At 37.5% G+C, this 14,151-nt stretch overlaps 1 protein-coding gene across 1 annotated transcript in view; it reads left to right on the top strand.

Moving 5' to 3' along the window:
* CNTN3 (contactin 3) overlaps nt 1–14,151 on the top strand; it is a 247,416-nt gene that overhangs the window by 199,385 nt on the left and 33,880 nt on the right. The window contains exons 13-16 of the mRNA XM_043587946.1: nt 10,085–10,202; nt 11,042–11,200; nt 11,300–11,449; nt 13,398–13,468. Coding sequence (XP_043443881.1) covers nt 10,085–10,202; nt 11,042–11,200; nt 11,300–11,449; nt 13,398–13,468 — 498 coding nt within the window. The remainder of the gene's footprint in view (nt 1–10,084; nt 10,203–11,041; nt 11,201–11,299; nt 11,450–13,397; nt 13,469–14,151) is intronic.

The raw sequence follows: 14,151 nt of genomic DNA, 5'->3' as shown, positions 1-14,151 counted from the left end.
CTTACATTGTCCATCTGTTTTGCATATTGTCTGCTTTTTCCATTAAATCTCTTATCCTATTAATCACAATTCTTTTTAAATTCTTTGTCTGATAATTCCAACATTCCTGCCATACATGGTGCCTCCTCTGATGCTTATTCAATCTCTTCAAACTATGTTTTTCTGCCTTTTAATGTGCTTTGTCATTTTTTGTTGAAGGGCAGACATGATGTGCTAGACAGACATGGGGCAGTAAATTGGTCACTACTAATGTGGTATAAGGTGTGGGGTGAGGAAACTCATTCTTTAGTCCTCTGATTAGGTCTCATTCTTTGGGTCAGCCTGTTCTCCTGGACTGTGAACTTCTCAATGCTTTGTGTTCCCCTTCACCCATTTGGTGAGATGTCTGCAGGGCTCGGAGTTTGTCTGTTTTCCTTCCCCCATGTTGAAGGCTAGAGAGAGCTGGATTTGGGTATTCCCTTTCCCTCAGAAGTATTTATCTCTGATAAAACCCCCAGCAGGTTAGTCTCTGATAAAATAGTTTCTCCTGAAAGCAAGCCTTGTTAAGAACAGAATGTTCTTCTTTCAAAATACTACATGGGTTCTATTCCTTTCCCCTGCCAGAAACACAGGGGAATTTTTCTCTGCTATTCACTGTGAGAACCTGATAGAGCTCCTGGAGGTACAGCTCACAGAAACGTAGAGAACCACCTATGACTACGTTCTCTAGAGTTGTAGCTCTCCGGCTTGTCCACACTGACCCTCCAGCAATTCATAAATCACAGTTCAGGTTTGTCTACCCCAGTACTAGCTCCTGGGGCATGTCCTACTCACGGGTTTCAGCTCCAATAAATTAGGATTCTCAGGATTTACATGTGGTTTTTTCCAGTTTGGGAGATAGTGATTTCCTCTATGACCTCAGTCTTAGATGTACCACATCTAAGAAGAGTTGTTGATTTTTCAGTTCATTCAATTTTTTACTTGCTTTTAGGACAAAGTGTGATGCTAAGCTGCTTATACACTGAAACCCGGAAGTCAGGGTGGCTGGCCCATTCTTTAATTGGGTTATTTGCCTTTTTATTATTGAGTTGTAATTGTTCATGCTGGCTTAGAGTTTATGTCCCAATTTCAGAAAGAAAATCATTCTACTTTGCAAGGCATGACATTTAATTATACCATTTAATTGATCTGAAACTAAATAAGAAAGTGAAGAATAAATGTTTCATTTGGGGCAATTTAAAATTTTAGACTCAAAAATCAGGATTTTAGGTGTTCTTTTATTACCATAAACATTCTGATTTTTTACGCTGTTTTTCTTATACAGAGTCTAAAATTTTAGATCACCGTCTTTACCAGAAAAATAGCCTAACAATAGTCATATTTTACTTCAAACCTAGTCTCTCATACTTAATCTTCTTCAGTAAGACTTGAGATGAAAAATCTACACTTCTGAGGTGTCAGGAGTACTGTTGAAACATATCGGTCTGCTATTATAATAAACATAGGGAGATATCTTTCCCAGCAGTTCTCCTGGGAGAGGACATAATTGTATTCTCTGTGAGTGCTTAGGCGTCCTTTTTCTGGCTCACACATAGTCTACTGACATGAAAAGAAGGGTGTCTAGACAAGGGCTGTTGTTGTTAACTTAGTTTGAGTCATCAGTACAGCCCCTCAAAACAACCCTGTAAGGATAAATTTTGGTGAATAATTACCCCATACTCACTGTTCTCGCTCCCTCGGATCTCTTGATGGGAGGAACCCAAGGAAAAGGCAGAGGATGAAGGAACCATTTTAGATATAGTGCATATAGGTTGGCTGCCCAAAAAAGGAGGCAGTATTTGTAGGTACAGAGAGATCTGGAGGAGTGTAGCCAGTCGTGTTTGCAAAGTTGGCTATAACAACATCCCATATTCAACATCTTCTTTCAGTATGACTTGAGACCCTTCCCCATTGGTAAAATCTATGACTTTCCCCTTAAAACCTACTCCTCTATGACTTCCTTGAGCAATAAAGAACAGCAGGAGTGACGCTATGTGATTTCTACGGCTAGCTCATAAAAATGCATGCATTTCTATCTTGTTCCATCAGCACCATTTCTCTTGGAATCCAGCCACCATAATATGAGGAAGCCCAAGCACACTGTGGAGAGGTCTACCTCAAGAGGAACTAAAGTCCCCAGTCCACAGGTATGGCTGAATTCCCAGCCAACAGCCCACCTCAACTTGCCAAACATGTAAATGGGCTTGCCAGTCCCCTGCCAGCCACCTCAGCTGATGAGATTTATAAGAGATGACTTTCCCCACTGATCCCTGTTCAAATTACATATTCCAGAGCAGAATAAATGATCACTGTTATTGTAAACCATTAAGTTTTGAGTAATTTATTACATAGCAATAGTAATTGAAACTAGAAGTAAAAATACATTTGACACACTCAGTCACGGTTTCATGAAACAATTACTTTTTATTCCTTTGTATGAGTAGATTCCTGTTTTTATATACTAGTCTTTTTATTCTACAATGGATGAATCTACTATCTCTAAATTTTAAGCTCTGATACAAGGATTTAAAAAGAGAGAGAGATTTAATCCACAAGTTAAATTGTCACTCAGGGTAGCCTCTCATGATGTGAAATACTTTCATGCTATGTCAGACTTGACCCCTAAATCCAAAGGAATCCTTGGGCTTTGTGCTGTTGGCATGGAGTCTGCTTGGGAGTGTCTCTCACTCCCTCTCTCTCTCTGCCCCTCCTCTGCTTGTGCTCTCTCTCAAAATAAATAAATAAACTTAATTTTTTTTTAGAAAAAAAGGAATCCTGGAATGATTCATGTTGACAAATAGTAAATTTCTGTATGAATCTATAGAAATTTTGTCAACGTGCTGAATTATTTCAGTATCTACTGGTTTTTTTTTTTAATTATGGTGAACATACCAAGGCAGTCTGATTACAAGGAAATAAGCCTTGTCGTTGACCTCTAGTACCTGTTTCATAAATACTGGTTTTCTCACCCATGCACTGTTCTCAACTTATGAGCCCATCAGTAAACAGCCTAACTTCATGCTTTTCTCATGCAATTATTAGTTGCAGAATTTTAGAGTTAGGGAAAGACATGAGTGATTATTTAGAACGTTTTAGTTGTAAATGAAGTGAAGATGAAGAATGGAAATGTTAGGAGGTATCAAGATTGTTAACCCTGACTACACTTTACAATCAGACAAAGGGTCTCCGTTTCCTAGTCCATTCCGATTTGATTGTTCTGGAATGTGGCCCAGGCATTTCTGGTATTTTTTAAAACACTCTTCAGATGAGTTTACTGTACAGCCAGCATTGAGCACTGCTGGATTTAGTGAACCGGAGAGCCCCATGTTTTGCAAAGCACAGATCATGTACTCATAGGCCATATATAATAAGGTAGAATGTGAGAGATCTATTATGTTTTTAATTGTCTTTCAATCATTAGGTTAAATCAAGGAGAATGGTTCAGTATGATGTTCAGTTTGTCACTAACAATTCTCTAATACTTGCTAAAGTCCCCTTTTGATTAAAAGAGCAAAGGTCTCAGTCTCAGAGATTTTGAAAGTGTCCGGCTAATACCCATGTACATGATTGTGGACAGTGTGTCCTTTGTGCTGTTTTCTACTCACCGTATTCATTTTGGCAGGTAATGATTATTTTGGTCAGCAGTTTTCTGTTTAAGATGAAAACATACATTTTCCATATCAATTTCCATATTGCTTAAGAAAGTTTATAATTTTAAGAAAAAAGTAAGGAGCATTTGGTACTAGGATACAGGAAACCAAATTGTGGAGGTGTGACTCTAGTGAATGAAGTCATTAGAAAACATTGAGTTAAAATTACTATGGGAACAAAGAGTAAGCATCCTGAAATCATGGATGCTTAGTTAGGTCCTCCATCAACACACCGCCCTCCAGAAAAAAAGTGTCCCATATTGTTAATACGAACTTGATTTGCAGTAGAAAAGCTGATACCTTACAGCAAACGAGCACTTGACATGACCTAAAATATGCATGAAGTGCCTTTGACTGAGTTTTTGTCATCTTTTATGTGTCACTCTTCCAAAAACCATTATGATGGAACAAGCTGGAGCTCTCAATCCAGTAAGGGAACAATTATTCCAAATTGTTGGTATCAAAGAAAATAAAGCAAATTTTGATATGAATAGACAACACATTTTCTGCCTTTAGTATCATCTGTTCAGACAGCTAGGCTTCAGAAAATTTCCAAGGAAGATGTTAATCAGTCAACAAACTAAGACTGTTAGTGTTAGGACCTGTTTTTCCGGTCTCAGGACTGCTAATTATTTCTCCTCCTTGCCTGAACAGTGTACATCTGTAATGGAAGTGACCTTACTGAAGCTGTTTTGGATTGATGGTGGGGGCACATTGTAATTTGGTTGGTCAGACATTCATGTCTACCAACAATTCCTTCAGGGACCTTCACAGAGGAAAACACCACCCAGGTTCCAAAAGGAACCAGCAGGTTTGACTGTTTTCAAGGCACCTGCATATGATTTACATGCAGTGTCAGGATTTGGAAGGCAACCCAGCGACAGGATGAATGATTAACATTGGAATCTAAGCAATAACAGGCCATGTAAAGCGACAAAAAGGAGGTGGATCACTTATTCAAACTCGCCTTCCAAATAGCCGTCAAAGGCTTTTTTTCCCCCCGTAAACTGGAAAATTATGCTTCTTGGCAGTCCAGCAGCAGCATTTACATTGAGAGTGCTTACTAGGAAATTAGTTTTTGCTGATAATTTGTTATATTGAAGTTTATGCTACATTTGCACTGTTCAAGAGGTTTCCTGAGTTCTAAGGTTTATTTTATACCTTGATTTTTAGCATATGGTAGATATCACAGTGTACTTTCAGCCAACCTATAATTATTAATGATCTGTCTGCTTATTTGTTTTTGCCTGGCATGGGTTATCACATCATGTAGTATTTTTTTCAGAGCAGAGCACTCTTTAAATTACATCAAAAATTCCATTAGCATCATCACCTAAGAAAATATAGGGAAAAGTTAATAAGCTCCTCTTCTATATTTCATGCACACTGAATTTTCCCTTAGCATTTATTTCAAAGATGATTTGGCTTATAAATCCATTTACTGTTTATACCTGTAACATGTTCTAGATGTAATTTTTTTCTAGGGGACATCTACATCATTAGATGAACAAATAATTGGATAATCAAGTAAATCTAGCAAAGCCTTAAAAATTTTTTTTAATAGAAAACACTTAAAATTTCATTGTCATCAAGGTGTAAATATGAACCTGAAACTATCTGCAATGAACTTTAAGTTTTCTGGGGACAAATCAACAATTCGTGGATTAACTATACCCCTGATAGCCTCTCTCCCCTGTGCTCCTAAATAGACTATGTTCTCACTTGCCTTAGCATTTTTGTATATGTTTAAGTGCCTTTTTCTCTAGCCCTCTTTTTCTAGGTAGCTTGTACTCGTGTTGCAAATATCAGTTCAACTATCAATTCACCAAAACTCCAGAAAATCATAGATACCTCTATGTACCTCGAGCTTGCGTTATTACTTTGTAATTTTACATTGGTATGTTGTCGTCATTTGATTAATGACTGTCTTTCAACTGCAAACTCCATGAACATATGGACAGTTATTTTTTTCACTGTTGTATCCCTCGTGACTGAAGTACAGGAGGATGCTTAATCAGTAGTTTTGAGTAAATTATCTTATTTTTAAAAGATAGGGAATTTCAGAAAATCTGCAATTCATATAACTTAGTGAAATGTCTCCTGCTTTTCAGAGTCCTGTAAGTGATTAGAATAGGCCTGTCCCATTAGTAAAGGCTCCATTTCTGAGTAAATCTCTGATCAATGGCACTGAAAAGGGAAAGACTGAGAATTGCACTGCTGTGCTTTGAGAGGGAGATCTAAGGGAAGTAGGGATGGGAGATTTTTTAAAAAATGAAGCTTTGACTCTGCATCTATCCAGTTCTGTTCCACTGTATTTGAAGGAAGAGGAGAAAAGGGTGAGTTCAGGAAAACAATACAAAGAAATACAGACTAATTTAATAGATAACAAGCTACAAGCTATTTTTTTTTTAATTTAGATTCAAGTTAGGTAACATACAGTTTAGTGTTGGTTTCATGAGTAGAATGTATCGATTCGTAACTTACATATAACATCCAGTGCTCATCCCAACAAGTGCCCTCCTTAATACCCATCACTCATTTAGCCCAGCCCCCCACCCGTTCCCCTCCAGAAAACTTCTGTTGGTTCTCTGTATTTAAGAATCTCTTATGGTTTGCCTCCCTCTTTGTTTTTTTCTTTTTTTTTATTCCCTTCCCCTATGCTCATCTGTTTCTTAAATTCCACACATGAGTGAAATCATATGGTATATGTCTTCTTCTGACTGTTTTACTAAGCGTAATACACTCTGGTTCCATCTGCGTGGTACAAATAGCAAGCTTTCATTCTTGTTGATTGCCAAGTAATATTCCATTGTATGGATGTATGTGTGTATGTATATGTATATGTATATGTATATGTATGTATATATATACCACATTTTCTTTATCCATTCATCAGTCCAAGCTATTTTTTATTCAAAGAATTAATAGTGTTCCTAAGAATGTGCTTGATGATTTTAATGTTCCTAAGTTGTTTCATTTGAATCTAAATATATCTAAGTAATGGATGACATTTTATTGATAAATATGTTAAGAAAATAATCTAGTGAGTACTGCTTTGCCACATTTTGACAACTTTTTTCAGTTTTCTTGAGTTCTACTTTACTAATTTTCCTGGTGTTTTTCTGGACATACCTCTTCTCTCACCTTTATCACAGTCAGTCAGCAATCAACTATATTGTAACCAAGAGCAATGAAAAACTGATGAGGACAAGAACTGGTTTGACATAAATGAAACTTCCCTTGGGAATTTTCTTTTCCTTTTTTATCTTTTTGCAATGTCAGAATATTCAATTACATCTTGATAAGAAATTATAGGATGTTCTAATTGGCACAATTACTTACATTATTATTATCAAATATTTCATTCTTGTGAAAGAAATTGGAGTTTAGAATTAGAATCATGTTATTTTACAACTTCAGCCTATGCCCTTATTTAATGTGAAGCATATAAACATATAGCCTCATGTAGTAATGACTGAATTTTGAGAGCTATTATATTCGACCAAAAAATGCACAGATCATAAATGTATAACTCAATGACTTTTTACAAAATGAACACACTCAGGTAACCAACACTGAAATCAGGAAACAGCATGACCCATATCCTAGAAATCTTCATGGTGCTACCCATCCTTTGAAAGAAAACCACAATCTACATCTGTGATACGACAGATTACTATAATGTTATCTCTTCTGATTTATGTCTTTGATGCTGAGACTCAGCCATGTTGACGTATGTAGTTAAGGTTCATTCATTTTCATGGTCTAATAGTATTTCCTTAAGTGAGTGTTCCACTACTTATTTATTGTGATGGACATTAAGTTGTTTGTATAGTTTAGCTCTTATGGACAGTGCTGCTACACACGTTTTTGTAAATGTCTTTGATGAGCATAGGCATACATCTCTGTAAGGTTTATACTTACAAGTGGAATTCTTGGGTCATAGATTATGCTTATGTCCTGCCTCAGTGGATACTTCTAGTTTTCCAGAATGGTTGTACTAATCATCATGAGTTCCAGTTCCTCCCACATCCTCAGCAGGGCTTGGAATTGTCTATCTCATTTATTCTAAAGTTATCTACAAATGGTCTGTGGCATGTAATTTAGTTTAATTTTCAATAAATAACTTTCCTATATTTATGAAAATAATTTGTTTCACATGTATATATCTGTTACCCTGGCATGGGTTTACATTCTAGAGAGCAGAGACCATGTATTAGATACTTTGCTATCCTTGACTGAACCTAACATGGCAAACATTCAATGAACTTTTGTTAAGATGAATCTTAACTCTCTGTACTGATCAATTAAAAAAATAGAGTAAGAGAGAAGAAACAGTTGAAGAGGAACAATACAAATATGCTTTATTGAGAGAGACAGAAATTTTTTTTTTCAACGTTTATTTATTTTTGGGACAGAGAGAGACAGAGCATCAACGGGGGAGGGGCAGAGAGAGAGGGAGACACAGAATTGGAAGCAGGCTCCAGGCTCTGAGCCATCAGCCCAGAGCCTGACGCGGGGCTCGAACTCACGGACCGCAAGATCGTGACCTGGCTGAAGTCGGACGCTTAACCGACTGCGCCACCCAGGCGCCCCGAGAGAGACAGAAATTAAAGAGAGCAGCCATCTTAAATTTTGCTAAATTTTATTTTCCATTTACATATTCATCCCCTCAACTTTATGTTAGTGCTGGAAAAAAGTCACTGGTTCCTGCTGTCTACACCTCTTAGTTAATTGCTTCTTTTTTCCACTCTACATTGTAAAAAGATAATTAAAAATTCTATTTTCCCTGATGGTGAGCCCAACTACATTTCTTCAGGAAGGTGATTTGGTTTTGACATAAGCAAACTAATTATTTCTTTCTTCACCCATTCATACCATAGGTGAAAAGAAATGACAAGTCAATATCTGTCTCTTCCTTACTCTTTCAACAGATACAAACAGCAAGTGTGCCTAAAAGATGTATTTATATGTCTAAGGGCATAAAGAAAGTCCAGTTCCACTTTCCTTTTACCGAACTGCTTTCAAAATAAGCAAATAAACATAAGCAAGAATAAGAACTGACCTAATGCCTTGATGGAATTTAATAGTAACGGTTCTTACTTCCCTGAAAATAAGAGATTTCTATAGAAATGATAATCAACCTCCTGTGAGTGTATGGAGCTCATAAAACCTGAAGAGTTTCTAAAGGTCAGCAAGCATTGAAAGTTTTGTCCTGGGGATAAATTTCTAAATAACCCTGAGGAGAAAGAGAGGGAGGGAAAGAAAAAAGTTCAACTTGAAAGTAAAATGTGCAAACTTAACAGTTTTTGGATTATCATTTAATTACAGCCATCAGTCACCTCACATCTGCTTTCTCCCAGTACTCAAGAAATTCAGGCTAAAGCCACAGAATCTGACCAACAGAGAATATATAGCCCATTAAGAATCCAAAGGATAGGAAGCAATATTTGAGGAATTACCCTGTAGGAGATCTTAGGAAATTACCTAGAAGCACGGTAGTGGAATCCATCTTTTAAAAAATACTAGGAAAACTTAAGAGTAAAACTGTCCTTTTAATTAATATGAAAAACACTATTGCTTCCTCTTATGTACCAGTTTAGAGATTTTTCAGTAAGTGATCATGTTCAAAGAGCTTTGCTTGCCAAATCATTTTATTTTAATCCATATTTTTACTAATGCGTGCAACTGGCCTGCAGTAAATACTTTTATGAACATGATTTTATATTCTTTTAAAATGAGGACATTTGAAGTTGAGCTTTTAGAAATACATTTGCTCCATTAATTGGTGCTAGAGGACGCCAGCAAATGTCTTTATGGACAGCTGTTATTTTTCAGGTTTAAAGTGTTTTAATTTCTTCTTATTGAGGGGTTCATACTGACTGTTCCTAAATTCTGTATTGAAAGAATTAAATGGCTTTAGGCTTTTTAAGCTCCAATGTGTTCAGAAAAGTGTTTCAACCATGGTAATCCTCTTGTCCTGCTGTATTTATCTCCCACCAGATACCTAAATGCTTCTCTCCTCTTCTCAGGCAGATAATTGCAGAGAGGTTGGAACCAGAGAGAAGAGTTGAGCCGGTGCTGAGCTGTGGATATAAAAATAAGTGTCATCCTAGTGGATGGAAGTAAATAGACTCTGAGACCATAATCTCTGCCCTTATTTACTTTTGAAACCATAAATGCCCAGAAGGAAGCTTGTCATTTATTTATATACAGAAATCTATATCTGCAATCACATTTGGTTTTTAACATGTTTTTATTTCCATACATTCCATTGTAGCAATCTTCCGTCTTGAACCACCTTGGTCTTCTCTCTAAAAATGGGTTTCATCTCCATGGTGTTGTTGGCTACAGCCTTCAAGACTGTCTGTGTTTTCAAAATGACAGTGTGTTCCTTACCTGTTTTTTCCCAACAGAGTTCATCTGGAGATTTAATGATCAGAAACATTCAGCTGAAACACAGTGGAAAATACGTGTGTATGGTGCAGACGGGGGTGGACAGTGTTTCATCTGCCGCCGACCTCATAGTAAGAGGTAGATATGAGTGCCTCAGTGGTTTTTTGTTTGTTTGTTTGTTTGTTTTACATTTCCACTAATAATTTCATACTGGAAGAAAAACCATGAGACCACATATGAGCATGTGAGTTATATTATTGATTTGATCCCCCCGCAAATAGTCTATAGAGGATGTGACAATAAGGAGGGTGCTAATTCAACAAAATAAATATCTCAGCTCTGCCCTTCAAATAGCTCTCACTGTAATAAGCATTTCACAGCTGCTGCCAAGCTGATGTGTTTTTGAGCATGTCATTAATACAGCGACAGTGTTTAATATGAAAGGGAATAGTGATAGTGTGTATATGACAACTTCCAGAACACCAGGATCATCCAGAATGCCTGAGAGAATTTGCCAATCTGAGCTACTGTCCAAGGTATTGCTTTGCTACTGGGCTGAAAAAAGGACCAGAGGACATGATAGAATAAAACAACTCCAGACAGCAAACTAGGAACTACAGATGTGCATCAGTTAATTAAAAGAAAAGAAATCATGCCAAAAGTAAAAGATGCAGAATTTGGAAAGGTGCAGGAATCCTACTGAACAGAGGCCTCAAAAAGCAAGTGTCATTTGCAGGCCTAGAATACTATGATTTTGAAATTACTGACTCATATCCAGATTGAATATCTAAAAGCAGAAATGTCAAAAAGAAAAAGTGGTTATTGTATTGCTAGGCAAATGCCCTTCTTCCCAAGTAGTTTTGAAATTAGGATCAGTTGTAGGTATTGAATGGATCATGTGACACATTCTTCACTTTGGTATAAAAGATGACATTTATGGAATTACTACCGAGTGTTTGCATTTTTGTTTTCCTTAGGTTCACCTGGACCACCAGAAAATGTGAAGGTAGATGAAATTACAGATACGACAGCCCAACTCTCTTGGAAAGAAGGTACAGATAACCATAGCCCAGTTATATCCTATTCTGTCCAGGCGAGGACCCCTTTCTCCGTGGGTTGGCAAACTGCCACAACAGGTAAAAGAAGAGAGTCAAATGCCATTGGTACATATAAATGGATTTTAAGTCAGCGCCAAGACATGCAGACTGTCACTTCTCTGATATATTCCTTTTTAGTGCCTGAAATCATTGATGGGAAAACACACACAGCTACTGTAGTCGAGTTAAATCCATGGGTGGAATATGAATTTCGGGTTGTAGCCAGCAACAAAATTGGAGGTGGAGAACCCAGTTTACCCTCAGAAAAAGTAAGAACTGAAGAGGCAGGTTAGTGTTTTTGTTTTCTGAGTAAAATGGGTTAATAGGGTGTGTATTTCCATTTCTCTTGGCACTGGTCTCCAGGCCAGCAGGGAATCAACCTCAAAAATCCATTATTGCAATTATCTGACCTATCTAATGGCAGAACTGGCCATATGGCATTTGTCAAAAGACACTCATATAAGTGATTCTAATGTAATGTGACATTTCCAAAAGTTCAGTCCATCATCAGCGTTTATTAGTGCATGTTGAGTGAATATGTTTTTGTCACTTAAGGTTATAATTACTATCTGACATAGTCACCCTGTTAACAAGGGAAATGCTGTTTTCATTTATAACAAGCATTGACAAATTGGTAGGATAATGACATTTGGGAGTTCTGCTGCTAGGCAATCTCATTTTGCCACCATGCTCCATGAATGAGCTCAAGTTACTGGTGATTAGGAATATTTTGACCCCTCAATGATTAAGAGAGAATCATTGTTAAAATTTTATATTTGGGGAAACTATTAGTATTAACCATAAGACTTCTTTTATAATATCCTAACATTGAAACTGGAAATTAGGAAGTGTACATAGTATCACGTTATTGAGGCATTTGAGAGAATCAATAGACTTTCCTTTTCAGCATCTTTAATATTAATTAATACTAATTAAAAGGATGTTTGAAGTACAGCTCACATATCACTTTAGATACTAAGCCAAAATAGAAGTCAAGGAATACATTTCAGTAATTTTAATGATGTTTTTTTACTCAGGACAATGCATGTGACATTTCCGGCAGGAATTATGAGAAATAGGGGAACCTTGCTGATCTTTGTAGTCCATTTATTTATTCACACAACACATATTTTTTTAATATTTATTTATTTACTTTGAGAGAGAGAGTGAACGAGCACGTGAGTAGGGGAAGGGCAGAGTGAGAGGGAGAGAATGAATGCCAAGCAGGCTCCACACTGTCAGTGCAAAGGTGGAGGCAGGGCTTGATCTTACAAACCATGAGATCATGACCTAAGCAGAAATCAAGAGTCAGACGCTTAGCCAACTGAACCACCCTGGTGCCCCCCACAACACATATTTAAGGAGTGTCTACTGTGTGCTCAGCATGTTCTAGATATGGTGGATACAGCTGGGAACAAAGACCACCTTCAGGGAACTTCTATTCTAGTTATGTCATAGAACTTAGGAAGCGTGAAGTTCTCAGTGTAAGTAAGGAATCTGACACCTGTGTGAGGTTTATAAAGAGCAGGTCTTAACAAGATTTGAGGATTTGAGTCTAGGTCATTTTTTTTTTAGGTAAAGCCAATGTTGGCTCACCAGTTAGAGAGCCAACTGTGAATATGCCAACTCTACTGTGGAATATTCCCAAGTTAAATGTTGATACTGGATTCATTTCCCATCATACCTAGTGAACCACTTTCCCCTGTTGTATTAATCTTTATACAGAGTCATTTTTTTCTTACTATTTGAGGTATTTTGAATCTTTGATAATTTCATGCAAATGTAAATTATTTGATCTCCCCAAAGATACACACACACACACACACACACACACACACACACACACATTGCATATATGTTTTATATGATCCAGATACACACATACGCATATGTATAATGTGCCTGGGATCAGATTACTTCAACTATTAGAAGTAAGCAACACTGGGGCGCCTGGGTGGCTCAGTCGGTTGAGTGGCCGACTTTGGCTCAGGTCATGATCTCGCGGTCCATGAGTTTGAGCCCCATGTCGGGCTCTGTGCTGACAGCTCGGAGCCTGGAGCCTGTTTTGGATTCTGTGTCTCCCTCTCTCTGACCCTCCCCCGTTCATGCTCTGTCTCTGTCTCAAAAATAAATAAACGTTAAAAAAAAGAAAGAAAGAAGCAGCACTGAATCTTCTTTCACATAAGTGTCACCAAATGCAAATAGGGTTTTATCTCTGTGTCTCTAACCTACACAGTTCCAGAAGTGCCTCCTTCAGAAGTCAGTGGAGGAGGTGGGAGCCGGTCTGAGCTGGTGATAACCTGGGATGTAAGTGTCTGGGCACCATCCTCCCCCATTGGGGGTTGTTGTTCCCACCATGGCCTCCTGAGTGGCACTGGTGGTGGTACTGGAGGGAGTGGTAATGTTAGTAGCTTAAATTTTTGAATGCTTACTCTATGCTGATCACTGTTTCCAGCATTTTGTGTATGGTTTTGTTTTGTTTTGTTTTGTTTTCCATTTCACTCTTGGAACATTTTATAGATGAAAACACTAAGGCATAGAGAATATTAAATAATTTGCCCAGGGTCATTTGGCTGGTAAACATAGGGGTGAGAGTCAAGTCCTGGCTGTTTTCTCTCAAGCTGTCCTCACGGCTTTCTATGCAGCTGTAACCCCACTGACGCACACCCACTGATTCCAGCAGGTGCTTGCTTCCTGGACATGCTCTCAGCTCTTGCTTTATGTTGTAATTAGGAAAAATTTTAATTAACACATTTGAAGTCAGAAAGCATGAGAATTGGCTGTGTTGTTTGAAGATGTTGATGAAAAACTAGAAAGTTAAGAGATCGTGATGGAGTGTCAGTAGGAATTTTTGACATGATCTAAACACAACTTTGACCTTAATACACTGTTTTTACTTTCTTTTTTTTTTATAGTTTTACTCCTTTTGTATTTAACCATCTAATCAGTGGGCAGTTTCTTTCCTTAGACTCAACATTAGGGATTAGATG

The sequence above is a fragment of the Prionailurus bengalensis genome, chromosome A2, assembly GCF_016509475.1.
Source record: "Prionailurus bengalensis isolate Pbe53 chromosome A2, Fcat_Pben_1.1_paternal_pri, whole genome shotgun sequence".
Classification (NCBI taxonomy): Eukaryota; Metazoa; Chordata; class Mammalia; order Carnivora; family Felidae; genus Prionailurus; species Prionailurus bengalensis.
Note: the sequence above shows the minus strand (reverse complement) of the source record. Positions and strands in the feature narration are given on the sequence as shown.